This window comes from Ctenopharyngodon idella, chromosome 15, assembly GCF_019924925.1.
Source record: "Ctenopharyngodon idella isolate HZGC_01 chromosome 15, HZGC01, whole genome shotgun sequence".
Classification (NCBI taxonomy): Eukaryota; Metazoa; Chordata; class Actinopteri; order Cypriniformes; family Xenocyprididae; genus Ctenopharyngodon; species Ctenopharyngodon idella.
The window spans coordinates 30,534,939-30,550,821 of NC_067234.1; the positions used below are offsets into that span (position 1 = coordinate 30,534,939).

Genomic DNA, 15,883 nt, shown 5'->3' on the forward strand with positions numbered 1-15,883 from the left:
CAGAAGAACACCATCTCCATGGTCAAACATGGAGCTGGTCCAGTCTTATGTTTAGAGCCAGTTTGATTTTTTGATTTTCATCAACTTTACATTCTCGGAATCACTCAAATGTGTATTAATAAACTTTTTTATAATAGTTTACTGATGCCTTTGATGAATTGTATATATATACAGTATATGGGAGATTTGAGATTGTTCTTGATAAAGGCTTTGATGACTGGCAGCTTAAAAGTTATAAGACATTTCCTAAAGAAAGTGAACAGCTAATAATGTTAGGAAGGGGTTCCAAAATTATAGGTAACACCTATTTCAATAGCTTAGCTGGGTATAGGAACAAGAATACATGTAGTTGATGCTTGTTGGTTTTGTTAACTCTTCCTGTTGCATAGCATCAAATGACTGAAGTTGTTTGTAGGCGACACTAAGAACACATTCTTGTGAGATGCTATGGTGCATGGTTGCATAATTCTGATTTGTTTTTAATCATTTTTTCTCACTCCATGATTTCTCAGACTGTGCTTCTCTTTCTAATGAGGAAATGAAAAATTTTGAGTGGTGCTGAAGCCAAGTGAATACAGAACACTTTGAGTGGGCAAAGGGAAATATATGTTGCTCCACTCCACTCAGCCACACTGTTCCAGGCCAGCTTTCAGAATGTGTTGATTTGTGACACACAAAGCTTGATTATTATTATTATTTATTTTTTGGAACTATTTTCATTGGTGGAGAAGAAATTTACAAACTAACTGGCCTTTCTGCAATTGACAAATTTAAGTACAGCAGCTGATTCATCTTTCATACTTAGTGAGGCACTTTAATTTGTTTAGTGAGAGCAAAAAGAGTTGTTGATTCAAGCCATGGTGTCATAAAAATTGTCAGTTCTCAGAAGCAAATTACTTGTTCCTACTGAAGATTTTATCTTACTTTGATCTTACTTCAATCTTTTTACCTGACAGAAAAGTAATATAAAAGTCCATCACAGCTCTTTAAAGTTGATCTTCTCACCATTTTTTAAAGATAAGAATTCAAAGAACCAGGAACTTCATCAGACAGTTTACTGCATATCAAACCAAACCTGTCAAAATGTCAAGCAGTCAGTGACAATTGCAAAAGATTTAGAGAAATAATAATAGTAATAATAATAATAATAAATAAAATAAAACAATATTAGTGTCATATTAGAGTCAACTGGCAAAAGAAGATTGATCAACTAAAATATGTTAATGTGTTGAACTTCATTAGTAACATATACATAGTTAAGGGATAGCAATGGATACATATCACCAACACTCTTCATTTATGATTTAAAAACAATATAGTCCAGTGTTTCATAAGACCAGATTTGGTCATAATAGGAATGCCTGTACCATAATGGATTAATACAATCAAAAGTGTGCCCTTTTTAAGATAAAAAGTGGTGCACTGTAAACAACAGAAAAAAAAAGAAAAAAGAAAAAAAAAAAAGAAGAAATGATATAACCCAGTCAACCAAAACCAATGCATAAAGCACTGTTGCATTGTACATGAATCTTATAGATTTTGCTTAAGCCATGTTACATAGTTGTCCATCATCCTGTGTCCAATATCAAAGTCTGTGGGCCACATAGTTAACATTAGTGCACCATGAAATCCACTGGGGTAATGTTCATGTGTGACATCAACTCCAGCATTACGCAAACGTGTGACATACATCAAACCATCATCCCGCAGTACATCATATTCGCAGGTCAACACATAGGCCTTAGGCAGTAAACGCAATGTTGTGTCCGGCACTAACAACGGCGATGCTCGTGGATCTGCAAGCAAATGATGAGGACCAATAGAGTGCACTGGACTTTTTCCAGTGACCACAGGTGGAGCACTGTAATTGTAAGTCTGGCGATAAGAATCAGGTAAGTATGAACTCCAATTGACAAATTTAAGCAGAGCAGCTGATTCATGGTTGTTATGTCTGTTTGCCATCATGGCTCTGAAAAATGACTTGTCGCTGGTGAAATACTCGCTCCAAAACCTCACCATCAGTGTGCGAGGCAGTATAGGCATGTATTGGTTCTGCTGGTAGGAGGGAGTGTTAAGATCCAAGGCTTGCAGGACAGGGTAGATTAAAGCCTGGGCCTTTAGCTGGACATGCTGTTGTGGGTCCTTCTGCAACTGAGTATACATACATATATACATATTAAACATATCAAGTTTATATATTCCTCTGTAAAAATTCAACTCAGTAAAATAAAACAACTTGTTTTATACTAAAAATTGTAAATCCTACTCTAGTCCTTCAAGCAATTTTTAGATCTTACCTGCTGAGCCACTGCAGCTGCAAGGTTGCCTCCTGCACTGTCTCCAGACACAGCAATCCGTTCTGGATTGATATGGTAGACCTTCAGCACCTCAACACGAAGAAAGTACTTCAGCACACGATACACATCCTCAAACTGGACAGGAAAATGATAAGCTGGGGCCAGACGATACCTGCACAGAGCAAATTATGCTGGTATTGTTCCTCTTAATTCTAATTTTCTGTCAGAATAAAACAATTCTTCAAATATTTATTAACCTAAGCAATATCACACAAGTAGGAGTGATGTTATGGATAGCATGGCTGTTCATAGTCAGCGCAACTACATATGTTGCAGTTTTAATGTATTTTATTAAATTGTTAAAAAGGACAAAAAATTAGCATCCCATCTGTAATAGTGTCTGAGCTTCCTGTAGTGGCAACTGAGGTCACTAAGCTTGATCTGTGTTTGTTGTTGGTTTGCAAGCTCCAATAGACTTCTCACTTCTTGCAAAACAAAGCTTAGGATATGTCTCTGTTACATGTGGAATCTTAACCTGAATAGGGAACGAGATCGGTTTCTGACGATATGGAAACATCCCAAGGTGTGACGATTGTCTAAAGCAGTGTTTCTCAACTGGTGGGTCGTGACCCAAAAGTTGGTCACAAGACCGTTTTGGGTCCCATTTTATATTAAGTGGCCTTAACTTCTATGTACTTACATTTAAATTAATCATTTGATACAATGCACTTATGTGTACATACATGTTTTTACATTGTACTTATATTTTAAAAACACCTGCATGCAATTACATTTGTAAATAATTTCTGTAATTACACTGTTGACCCATCCCTTACACCTTACCACTACCCTTAAACCTACTCATACCACCAAAGCTTTCCCTAACCTTACCCTCATCCCACCTCAATAGCAGCAAAAGTGTTTTGCAATTCAATATGAACCCAATAAGTACATTGTACTTATTTTTTGATGTAAGTACATAGTAGTTAAGGCCACCTAATATAAAGTGGGACCCCGTTTTGAGTGGGTCACGGAGTGTGCAGTCAAGGAAACAAGGTTTTTTTTCCCGTTTTTTTTCTGAATCGAGACTGTTATTTTGAAAGATGTGAATGAAAGTGGTCGACTCCTCTGTCAGACGCAGTTTAGGTAAAGAGTGCCTTTGAAAAACGCGTTGTCCTTATTCAGTATCTGAGGTCAGATGAGATGTTTTCAGGCTATATGTCTGTTATTATTCTTATTTTCATAACTTGTTACGAAATAAAAAGTCTCTCACCTCAGAAAAACAAACTTTCCTGTCCTGTCAGATGTTTAACTGCTCGTAGCGCAACACTCTTCAGTTACACATGCAAATGTGGTGGCGGGCGCTGTAAATCACTTCACTAAAGAGCAAAATAAATAACAAGCATGCAACGTCGTTGTTACGTTGTCAAATAGTAAGTCATGAAATTGCCAAAAAGTACCAATAAATTACATAGTTTGTACTTTGTGTGTTAGCTAAGAAGGATTTGCATGCAGGTATGATGTTCATTCTATTCATAAGGATCAGTGTCCATATGTTTCATTAATAGTTCATGTTAGTATTGTGTATTTACTATGGTAACTGTTGTTCCCATAACACCAAAATACCACTTCATTTTCACTTTGTGTTATTTTGTATATTTTGAAATGACTGTGGTGGCTCATACTAATTTGGGACTGCTATTTAATAGCCTTAACTTACACTGTTTATTCATCATTCAGTATTAGTCATATTCAGTATTTATCATATTTATGTGTATGTTAAATAAAGTGGGATGGTACTTGTGGGTGTGTCAACCATTTTTGTGAAATACATTTGATTGTTTTTAAAAAATTTATTATATATAGCCTCTCTCTCTTTCTCTCTCTCTCTCTCTCTCTCTCTCTCTCTCTCTCTATATATGTATCGGGTCGAGGCATAATGACCATAAGAAAATATGGGTCCCATGGTCAAACCAGTTGCGAACCACTGGTCTCAAGTCCATATGGAAACACTTCAATTCATTGGCTGATGGCCCTGATGCCCAACAGCACCTAATAAGGGAGCATCCGTGCCATCATTCCTCAAATTCTGAGGAAGGAAGAAAGCAGTATTGAAGTGTCATGGTACCATGACCCAATGCAAGGACATTGCAATTTGCTCCCAGATTTTCCACATCTGGAATATGCACCGCTCTCAAGGACAGGAAATTGTCCTGAACCCTAAGAAGAATGTGTTGGGCTAAACTCCACATGGGCCTCAAACAAACTACTCCTTGGAAATTTCTATATGAAATTACCAAATTATTTTGTCTGTCCTGATGATGACATGGCAGTTCCCAAGGTCCATAAGAAAATGACCCACAGCCAAAAACACTGGTAATATTTTCAGGCAATTTATGTGTAATGAGAGACACTTACGAAAAAGAAGTTTATCCAAGTGTGTTATTATAAGTATATTAGGCCTATACTTGTACTCAATCTTTTGATCGAGATATACTTAAAAGTATTCTAAGTATACTCGTCTTGTAGTGTTGTAGTTGTAGTTGTGTTTACTTTTTTGATTTTTTTGACCGTGACCAAGGCAGAGCCTGTGGGACGAGGGAGCCCAGTGGAGTCGTAATTTTTCACATAGTTTTACATACTTTTTTTTTATAAACTTACATTGTTTGAAAACATTGACTTATAAAGAAAACAGATATGTTCCTAATTCTGATTTTTTTGTGTAGGCTAGTCCACATGTAGTGTACATAGCAATTTACTTTGTCTACTTTACTCTTTCCCTGCCATTGACTGAATTTTCTGGCTATCCATGTTTTCACTATTATACACTAGGGGACACTATTATGCATCTTCTAAAAGAGTACAGAACTTCTGGATCAAAACATAGGTGAAGAAGAAGCAGAAACAAGTGATAGAAGATCACAAATGTAAAAAAAAGGAAAAGGAAAAGGAAACAACTGTGAAGCTTTGGGGGTGTTGATGGACTCAATCTACTCCATCTATGTTTTGATCATTGTTTTGAATCCAATCCGGACTTAGTCTTTGACAAAAATGTGATTTTCTCAGCTTTTGTTTAAAATGTCGCTTTTTATAAGTATAAAAAATTAATACCTAAATAGGAACATAATAGTATACTTAAAGGTGTAATGTATAAAATTTGGGAGGATCTATTGACAGAAATGCAATATAATATACATAACTATGTTTTCAGTGTTGTATAAAGACCTTGCATAATGAACCGTAATGTTTTTATCACCTTAGAATGAGCCATTTCTATCTGCATACACCAAAAAGGAAAAGGAAAGTGGATGAAGAACACAGACAATTTCAAGAAAGATGGACATTGTAGTAAAAGTCGCCGTTCTAAGGGGCCGTTCACATATCGCGTCACATAAGCGGCCGCGCCGCTTTCTCCTTCTTTCCAAAGCGCTTTCGCTCCCGTGGCGTCTGTCGTTGCTATGCAACCATGAACTGCACTCTCCACAATGACAAGGAAGTTTCAGCAAAAGAGAAATTTATTTCTAGTACTTGCATTAGCTCTACTACTAGATATATTTATGGAAATGAGAAATAAAAACCTGCCCTGTACAGCTATGATCAGCTGTTCAGCTGAGCTTTCGATGTTGTTAAGGAAAGGCCGAAGCTGTATTTTGCGCTTTCTTGTGCTTAAAATGGCCCTCCTATGAGGTGTCAATCACAGCAACGGCCCCCAGCCATTTTGAGTTTGAGACCCCTGAATTAAAGAACACTTACAAGTATACTTGCAGCATAAGACTACTAAACTAGTATTACTAAACACATATTAAAATAGTAAACTAATAGTATACTTATAAGTTCACTTGTAGTACAGATGCAGTACAAATGAGAAACATAGTTGTGAACTAGTTGTGCACTTTAGTTGTGCAGTTTACTACTGTTACACTTATAGTACACTTCAACAAACTTTTATATACTAAAAAATGGGCCAATTTATTCCCAAGCAGTACTGAAATAGTACAGTTACAAGTTTACTATTAGTAAATTGATATTAGTATACTTATATTTTAATAATATACTTACATTTTACATAAAGTATACTTAAAAACATATTTGAACATTACTTAAGTATACATAATAAAATGAACCTGAAGTATACTTTGTTTCATAAGGGGATGCTAGCCCTTCCAGACACTGTAGGTTGGACAACCTTCATACAGGGAGGCATCGGATCATGATGTGCTTCAACGTCAGCATACTGAAAATGCACTTCACTGCAGAGTGTAGTTCAGTTCATGCAAGACTAAAATGAGAAGCAGACATCCATGGCCCTAGAAAGTAATGGCTGTAAAAAACTTTAGACTCCCTTCTGGGAGGAAGCACTTTCTCAATAGGTCCTTTCTCCTAAAGGGAGAGGATTTCCTGCCTCAAAAATGGAGCCTCCCCAACACCAACTGTTGTAGGAAGCATGAAACGAGGTGGACTGTGCCAATAATATATTACTGCTTTCCTATGGTCCAAAGAACCCAGGATGACGCATTCTGAAGAACAGGGGTTAAAAGCAGTTGCCTGATGTTTAAACATATGGAACTTCTGAACGACAGCATTAACCACTTCACCAAAAAGCCCAGACTAAGAAATGGCTGAATCCAGCAGGAAAACCTTCTCCATCTCCCTAATATCCATGAGGTTAAGCAACAGATGTCTCTCTGTCACAACCATACTTGCCATGGAGCTTCTAATAGCGTGAGCTGTTCTCTTAGTGGCCCGAAGTGCCAGATCTGTCGGCACAACTAAGCTCTTTGACCGCCTCAGTGGTCTCTTGTCTATGTCCTTCAGGATAGTTTCACTAGTTGTCTCTATGATAGACAGATGTAGACTGTACCCAGATTATACAAAATCCCACTGTAACTTGATAATAATTGCATAAATAACATATTTAGTGCCTGCTTCCAACTGAAAAGAGCTGACAAAGGTATTAATTATCTGTTCCCTTTCGAGTGGAACTCAATGCCGAGTCATGGCTTGACGCTATGAGAACGCTTTGCATAAGCTGGTGTCTGATGCATGTGTTTACACACGCCAATCCCGCAATTGGCTGAATGTGATGATGTAGCGCCACAGCATAGTATATCACTGAAACCATAAATAGAGACCAGACCAGCACATCGTCAGCTTCTCTGACTTCAGAAACTGCATTTATGTGCACGTGTTTGCAAGCAAACTGACTGTGTGTGTGTTTGTCCTTGTTCTGTCTAAATACTAAGAGTTAGAAACAGCATGTCAGGAAAAAAAATTAGGAGTTGTGAGATTCCATGCCTATGCTTTATAAGGGGGGATGACTCACACAAATTGTATTATATATGGGTGACTGCGGTCATTGTAAAAAATGTAACATCTATAAGCTCCGATCTCACTTGGTTCTCTTTCAAAGAGATGAGAGCCAAACTCCTGCACCCCGTGGCTCAGGTCACACGGCACAGAGACTTTAGTCATGGGGCCCTTTCTCTTGCCCTCTCAACTGACTCTGAGGACCAGTTCTGGATTCTGAAGCTTGCTCTGCGATTACTTCAGACCAGAATGAGGAACCCATGCTGTCTGTGTCTGACTTGGAAGTAGTGAATGCAGACAGACAGGCGGGTGCTTCAGCAGAGCAGTCCTCTCCGTCTGTTGCATCTGAGGAGCTGCTCGAGGTTGTGACTCGTGCTGTGGCCAAGTTGAGTTTAGATGAAAAAAGGCAGGTCAACTGGTCGAAGCTTGATAACCGATACCTAACATCTGGCCGAGAGCAACCTCCCCACCGTCATCGCTCGTTCTTCCCTTATCTCCTCACTGAGGTGTCAAGGTCTTGGAGGAATCCGTACTCTGAGTGAATACATATTCAGGTCACATCAACATACTCTACGGTGGTTGGTATGCACAAGCACAGGTACCGGGTGAAGCCAAGGGTGGAAAAGACTCTTACAGGCTATCTCTCCCCCTCAAATGCATCATCATGGAGGAAAACTGTCTTACCCACCAATCCTTGTAGGGCTAGCTTGGCCCGTGTGGGTAAGGCTTACGCGGCAGCAGGTCAGGCTGGTGCATCCCTGAATACCATGGCGGTCTTCCAGGTCTTCCAGGCTGACATGCTTAAGAATTTGGATTATGGTGAGGGATTAGCCCCGGAGATAGTGGAAGAGCATTGCAGGGCCTCAGATCTTGCCCTTCATGCAACCAAGCAGAGGGCCCATGCCGTCAGCCATTCAATGGCTGCCATGGTCATAAAGGAGAGGCACCTGTGGCTCAACATCACAGGGATTAAGGAAAGAGACAAGACTTTCCTTCTGGACACCCCGATTTCGCCTTCTGGCCTGTTCGGTAATGCAGTCAACACTGTCGTTGACAGATACCAGGAGGCCAACAAACAATCGGCGGCATTTAGAGAACTAATCCTTTGCTGTATCCAGGAGCCGACACCATCCATCAGCCACTCCAGGCCAGGGCCTAGTGTAAGGAGAGAGAAGCAAAAGGCAGCCCCCATGTTACCCTCGCAAAGATAGGGGGACCGGAAAGCATAATCAGGCCCAGCAGTGTAGTGGAGTAGTAGTGAATGTCGTTCATGAATGATTCGCTCAACACACTTGATTACACATAAAATAAGCACTCTTTATGCAAGTTGTGTTCTGTGTAACTTTAGCAGTGATAAATCAAATCAATAATCTTTGTCATTTAAAAAAACAATAAAAAAACAAAAAAAAAAACAAGACATTTCGCAGGAGCCAGAAACCCTGAGGGGTACCAGCTCATAGATTTTGGTCTCTCAATGACAATTGAGTTCTAGAGCCCCTTTCATTTTAACCCAGTCAACTGCCCTGTTGGTTCAGTGCTTGAATACCTTCAAGAATGCCTTTCAATTGGTTTGACCCCAGCTACACTAAAGATTTTCTTTTGGGAAACATCATCTGGTGTCTCAGTTCTTGTGAGGACCTAGATGGCTGAGGCTTATCTGCCAGCTGCAAGTTCCTTCCTGAGACCTAACATTGGTCCTGGGAGCATTAGCAGAAGCCCAATTTGAGTCTCAGAAAAATATATTGACTCTTAAAGTGGCTCTCATACTAGCATTGACTTTACTCAAGAAAGTTTAGTTTAGTTTAGTTTTCTTTAAAGTTTGACAAGGCAGGATATTGCAGCACACTCGAAACAACCTTATGTACCTGAATTAAAACAAATAAAAAAAACGGTAAAATAAAAGAATTTTTATAAGTCCCTCCTGAGGAACACCAGCTGGAAATCTAGCGCAAACGCTAGTTCTATCAGCTATCAGCTGTTCAATCTCTCCAATCATAATGATTCTCCTATCAAGGTACGCGTAAATATGCGTGTCACTATTACGCATTTCCAGCTCACAACCAACTCTCCCTCCCACCCTCCATGACATCAGTAGGCTATTCCTATTTCATATAGCTGTATGTTCTGCACTCTCTTTCGGTTTCAGATCACTGCATCAAGATAAGCCTTACAAGCAGCCCTCGAACGTCGCCTCATTCACCATCTCCATTCATATCTTTCATTGCATTATTTGTACAGTAATTGTTTCAATGTTATGCTGATGGTTCAAGGGGGTTATTATTAGAGGCCCAGCTAATCTTTATTATTGTAAAGCTGAACCCCCATACGGAACCATACTGCCAAACCAAATGTTGTATAGTAATAACAACTAGATGAGTAAAGTTCGTAGACAAACTTTAAGTTGGCTTGAAAAAGCCTAGCCATAAGGTTTGGAGTAGTTTTAAAAGCTTGAAGTTTGAAGCTTTTTAGTTTGAAATAGTTTACGTTTTAGTTTAGTAGTTTAAAACCTAGATAATGTGTGAGTAAGTAAGTGTGAGTGAATGTGTGTAGATAGATATAGTTAGTCAGATAGTTAGTAAGTTAGATAGATAGATAGATAGATAGTAAGTTAGATTGATAGTTAGATAGTAAGTTAGATAATAAGTTAGATAGATAGTTTGATAGTTAGATAATAAGTTAGATAGATAGTTAGATAGTAAGTTAGTTAGATAGTAAGTTAGATAGTTAGTTAGAAAGTTAGTTAGTTTATGAGTTTGAATGAGTTTAAATGGCTTATAAATAGTACATAGAATGGAAGCTTCATTGAGTTTAATGGGCTTCAGTTTGTTTCTCTGAGGATTCCTTCATACACTTTTCCAACACAGCTGAGTAAAGAAATCTGGCGGTAATCTGCTGGAAAACTGGGCTTTGCTTTTTTAGGAACAGCCTTAACCATAGCCTCCTTCCATTGTTTTGGAAAAATATTATGTTGCATGCATGAGTGGAAGATATCACATAACACCGGCGCCAACTCCTTGAGAAAAGTCTTTAAAACCCAAGGAGGAATGCCGTCAGGAACAGCAGCCTTTGCTGCATTCACATTGTGAAGTCTAGCTTTAACTTGTCCAATACTCAGAGGTGGTATACTGCAGTTGGACAACTTACAGGTTCGTGTAAGGCGTGAAGTCACATCAATAAATGATCTGTTCATGCATTTCCAGACTAAGTTAACATTGTTTAAAAATTGTCTAAAAAGCAAAAAAAAAAAAAAAAAAAAGCACATACTATACATGACAGGTGCAGACTTTCTTACTCTTGTGTTACAGGAGGCAGAAGGAAGAAAGCCTGCAAGACCAGTGGCTGAACAGCCATAGAAGAAACTTTTGAACATAGTCAGATCTGGGGTGCAGTACAGCTCTACATCTACATTAGACCAGTCTAAGCAGGAAGAGGCTATATGTCCAGGCCAGTGGCTTAAGTCCTTTCAGTTTCTGGTCTGCTTCAGTGGCCACAATAGAGGGGACATGGTCACCAAGCAGCAGTGATCTCGCATTGGATCACTGTTGCAATCTACCACTCCTAAGGTGCATGCAGAATGGCTTCGACTCTAGGGGTTAGGGCCCACTCCACTAGGGGTGTTGCATCTTCCAAAGCTCATGCTAGGGATTCATCCTTGCAAGATGTTTGTGCTGTGGCAGGATGGTCATCTCCATTCATCAGGTTTTATAGTCTGGACACAGATTCAACTCCAGGGTCTCTGGTTCTTCATGGTAAAATCCAGTCTCAGCCTTTCCAACATGTCCTTCATGTCTGCATATCAATTATCATATTGCAAGAAAGTCTTTCAAGTTAGGAACAAAGTGACCCGGGAATGTCACATAACAGCATATTTATATATAATTCTTCTTCTATAGTCCTTAGGACCCCTCCATAGTTGTTTCATCTCCCACCTTGCTGGAGCCAGTCCCAGTCCCAATCCTACAGAGAAAGAGGGAGACAGAGGAAACACACACACACACACACATCTTGTTCGTATTAAAATATGAGTTTATACATGAGAGACTAAAGAGGATCTCCTTGACCTATGTGACCTTAGGCACTTAGATCACTTAACAGTATGACAGTTTGCGTGTACATGCAGAAAGGGACTTGTATCACTTCTAGCAGGAACATGGGAGTCAAAACAACTTAAATCATGTACACACTATTCTATATTTATTTTGAACACTCACTAATCAATCCATAAAAGAAAAATACTTATAAATATTGATTATTAGATATGGAATAAATGAATATTACAAGGTTGGAAGATGATGGCGCATACTAGTGTAGTGAACAACAGACGTGATGGCACCAGAGCTTCAAAACAGACATTCTTTTGTCCCACTTTGATTAATACAAAAGAGTTTGATAGGACTCTCAAAGACAACTAAATGACTATTGTAATCAGGACTGCTAAAAGTAAGACTTTGTTCACCTCAGCCCTCCATGTCTGATTTCAAGGTGTGACTGACCATGGACTCCTAGGGCTGCCAAACTGGTTCTGGCTAGAGCACAGCAAGAACAAAGAAATGCTCAGAAAGAAAGACATTTTCTAAACATATTGGCTTGAAATCACCAAAAATGGACAGGAATACTGTAAGGAACATGTCCTATACATCCTTTTACTCATCCAGGAAACTGTACACACACAGTGGAAACCACACCTGGAATAAAAGACAGAAGTGTGATACCTCAACCAATTCACATCAAGTTTGGACTCTACGAGTTCCGAACACTGCTACAAGGACTTTGAGAAAGGTTTGAAAAAGAAATAAAGCATTCCCAAGGTCCTAAAGACATTGTTTTATTTAACTGTGTATTTTGGGACAATACAACAAGTTTCACAGGATGAAAGGTGGGCATGTTAAGGGACGGACACCTGGAATGCTGTGACCCAATCACATCACCACATCAGGAAAGGTGGGGATTTGTAATCCCCTCCCCAACAGGAAGGAATAAAAGCTTCCCCAATTGAACAAACCCTCGTTCTGAGTTTCTGACCTGACGAGGGAAGAACTACAGCACGACCAAGGTGAGACTCTTGCGAGTAAACCTTTCACCGCACGGATCTTCAAGCAGCCCAAGTGCTTCTGCAGAGGACTTTGACTCCCGACCTGCATAACTCAAGTACCTCCAACCTACAGAAGATCCTACGGACCGACAACCATCTGACCTACAGCTCTCTGGATTACACAAAGACCTCCAGCACTCAGTGCAGCTCTGCAGCTGTTGGAAAGCAATCCAGTCTCCCACTGCACACAGAAGGATACCAGTGGACAACGTTTCCCATTCCCGGACTGATCACCCGACCAAGTGAAACATAAATATAAGCTAACCAAACCTTTTCCCAAAGGCCTTGGCATTAGGTTGTTGCTAAATGAGATTAATATTTGTGTAGAGACTGTTTATCTAGGGTCAGCGTACAAAGATAGATACATTAGACACGTTATCTGTATTCATAGTAAATGCTTATTTACTATTTTTAATACCAGCATCCAGAAAGACCACAATTGACTCCCTCATAGACTGCTAATTACCCATTCATTGCTTCGTCCAATCCGTTGCTCATCTACTTGGCATTCAGTTTTGCTAACATCCATTTGTGTTGTAGTTTGTAGTTTCTGTTTGATTATTGATTCAATTTTCTTAGTAGTTTAGTCATTTTTCCTTAGTAGTTTGTTCATTTTCCTTCGTAGTATTTAGTGAGTGTGATATTTTACTCTTGTATATCTTTTTGTTAATAAATTCATTTTATTGCAAACTGTGTCATTTTTGTGTTGATAATCAGAGGCTCTACAAGCTCACCCGAATCTCACTAAATCCTTCAGATTGGTCAGATGATAAACTTCCTCCAATTTATAAAATTCTAATTCAATCAACAATCTTTCATGATTGTTCTTTATTGTCAAGGTAAGAATCCTGACTGGTGCCCCGAAATATTGGAAGGAATCATCTGACTCAATATTAATATTAATACAAAATATTAATATTAATATTTAAGACCATAAATAACTACATTTGTGGTGCCCTCATGTGAGGCTAATCCAAAATCACTACACTAGGAACCCCCCTTCAAAACATTTTAGCAAGGACTAATTTTCATTGCTCAACTATATAATCAGGACCGTATCAAGGCTCAAAGGCTTTGTCAGGAAAACGTCTCAGGTTACACATGCAACCATGGTTCCCTGACGAGGGGAACGAGACACTGCATCCTCTAGAGGACACTTTGGGGAAAGCCCTAAGCATGACTGGTGTCTGAAACACGTGTAAAAAATGTCATTGGCCGACGACAGTTCGTGACGTCATTACTGGTAGAACCATAAGTATAAACAGGCACCTGTATTTTACTTTATCAACTTCTTTGTCTGAAGGAGATGTAGACAGGCAGGCCCAAATCATAGCAGAGAGATGCAGTGTCTTGTTCCCCTTCTAAGAGAACCATACATTCCCTTTTCGAATGGGAACTCACACTGCGTCCTCTAGAGGACACTTTGGGAAACAAACAGTGGTGGACAGTAACAAAGTATTTTTACCTCGTTACTGTACTTGAGTACATTTTTCAAGTATCTGTACTTTATTCAAATATTTTTATTTTGAGCAACTTTTATTTTTACTTTACTACATTCCAAAGCATAAGATCATACTTTTTAGTCCACTACATTTCATAAAACATATCGTTAATCATTATTTTAAAATGAAGAAATCGTCACATGCTCAGAGATGCAAAAGCGGTGTCCGATTTGTGCTAGAACTAATTCTTTTCAATCATCCTGTTATATCAGTTCACAAATCACATCAAATTCATTCATTAATTGGACTGATCAGATTGCAGCAAAAAGTCGTGCTATAGTCTCCAAGGTCTGCCTGCCGGAACAGAGCATGGAGGTCCAAAGAAAAAAGTATCCCAAAATGGGGAGGGAACCCTCCACGATAGCCCCTGTAGTCTGGGGATCATCTTGTGGGAGCAGAGGGCTACTTACAGACCCCAAGGGGGAGGTCCAAGCTCGACCACATTAACGATCTGCCGTGCACACAAGGAAACTGCCTGCTTAAAAAGACCCCGAATGGGGGAGGCTGTTTCTACTTTGCTGCCTATACAAGGAAGCCGCCTACTTAGTAATCCACATAGGGGAGGCAGCTATGACCCTGAGAGTATGCTAAAATTTGTATCCTAGGGATACTGCCTAAAAAAAAAAACCCTACAGGGGTGGCAGTTCCCTATGGATAAATGAAGGGACCCTAGCTCTGGGGGAGGCAGCTACATCTTCATTGCCTCAAGGAAGTTGCCTGCTTATAGGATCCCATTGGGAGAGGCAGCTACAACCTGAACTTTAGCATACTAGAAAGGGAGACCGTGAGTGCTCGGAAGACATGACAAGGACCTTACTTAGAACCCATAGTGGGGAAGGTGCACTTGCACTACCAGGTGGGCTTCCTGGAGCTTAAGCAACCTGGAGGAAGCCCATGCCTTGGCAATAACCAAGGGAGCCTGGGGGAGGCAGCAACTACTACCCTTTCCACTGAACCTTCAGAATGGCAGGGCGTGTGGTCTTAAACATGCACTCTGCCATAACATCATTGGTTCAGTATCAGAAGCTGTGTGTTAGGCGTGAAAAACCTCAATTACCGTGCCCTCCCTGAAATGGTGTTGGGGGGAGGGAAGAAGGAGCGAGGAACGTCAGAGGAGGGGATGTTCCCTCCTCAGATCCTCCTTCGCCTTCCTCTGATTACGCTTCCTATGTGCCCTGCCCCCCTGTTTGGGGGGGGGGGGGGGGGGGGGGTCGCTCTGCGACTGCCTCAGGGGAAAGGCCCTGGCCATAATTTACATCTCTTAGCAGGTCTGCCTGGTAGGCTTGCAACACAGCCAACGTGTGCAAAGTCGCACCGCCCTGACCTGCAGCCACGTTAGTCCTGCCATTTAAAGGTGGGGGAAGCAATATTTCAAAAACACTGTTTGGAAGTTAGTCGGACTGACACCAACAACAAACTTGTAGCCAATCAGCATTAGGGGGCGTATGACGGTCGAGGAGACAGAAAGAAAAAAAAGGGAGGTTTGAAGAAAGAGAGACACAATACAAAAGAGCTCAAAATAATATCACTGGAATGAAGGTTTATGACTGGGCAAGCGCTTTAGGACCCACATTAATATTAGAAAAGCTTTCCACCGCTGGAGAGTGCTAAGCGGGAAGGCCTAAAAACAGACGCAGAGGCTGCTTTGATTCCGCTCTTGCATTGCATGTGTAACCGTGGCCAGC

The 15,883-nt window shown here is 40.1% G+C and overlaps 1 protein-coding gene across 2 annotated transcripts in view; it reads right to left on the reverse strand.

Annotated features, from left to right (window-relative positions):
* Nucleotides 1–1,041: 1,041 nt before the first annotated feature.
* Nucleotides 1,042–15,883, reverse strand: part of aadac (arylacetamide deacetylase) — a 46,518-nt gene continuing 31,676 nt past the window's right edge. For both annotated transcript variants that reach the window (XM_051863719.1, XM_051863717.1), the window contains exons 4-5: nucleotides 2,298–2,469; nucleotides 1,042–2,151 (exon numbers count right to left, since the gene is read on the reverse strand). In XM_051863719.1, the coding sequence (XP_051719679.1) occupies nucleotides 1,531–2,151; nucleotides 2,298–2,469 (793 nt within the window). In that variant the 3' untranslated portion in view covers nucleotides 1,042–1,530. The remainder of the gene's footprint in view (nucleotides 2,152–2,297; nucleotides 2,470–15,883) is intronic.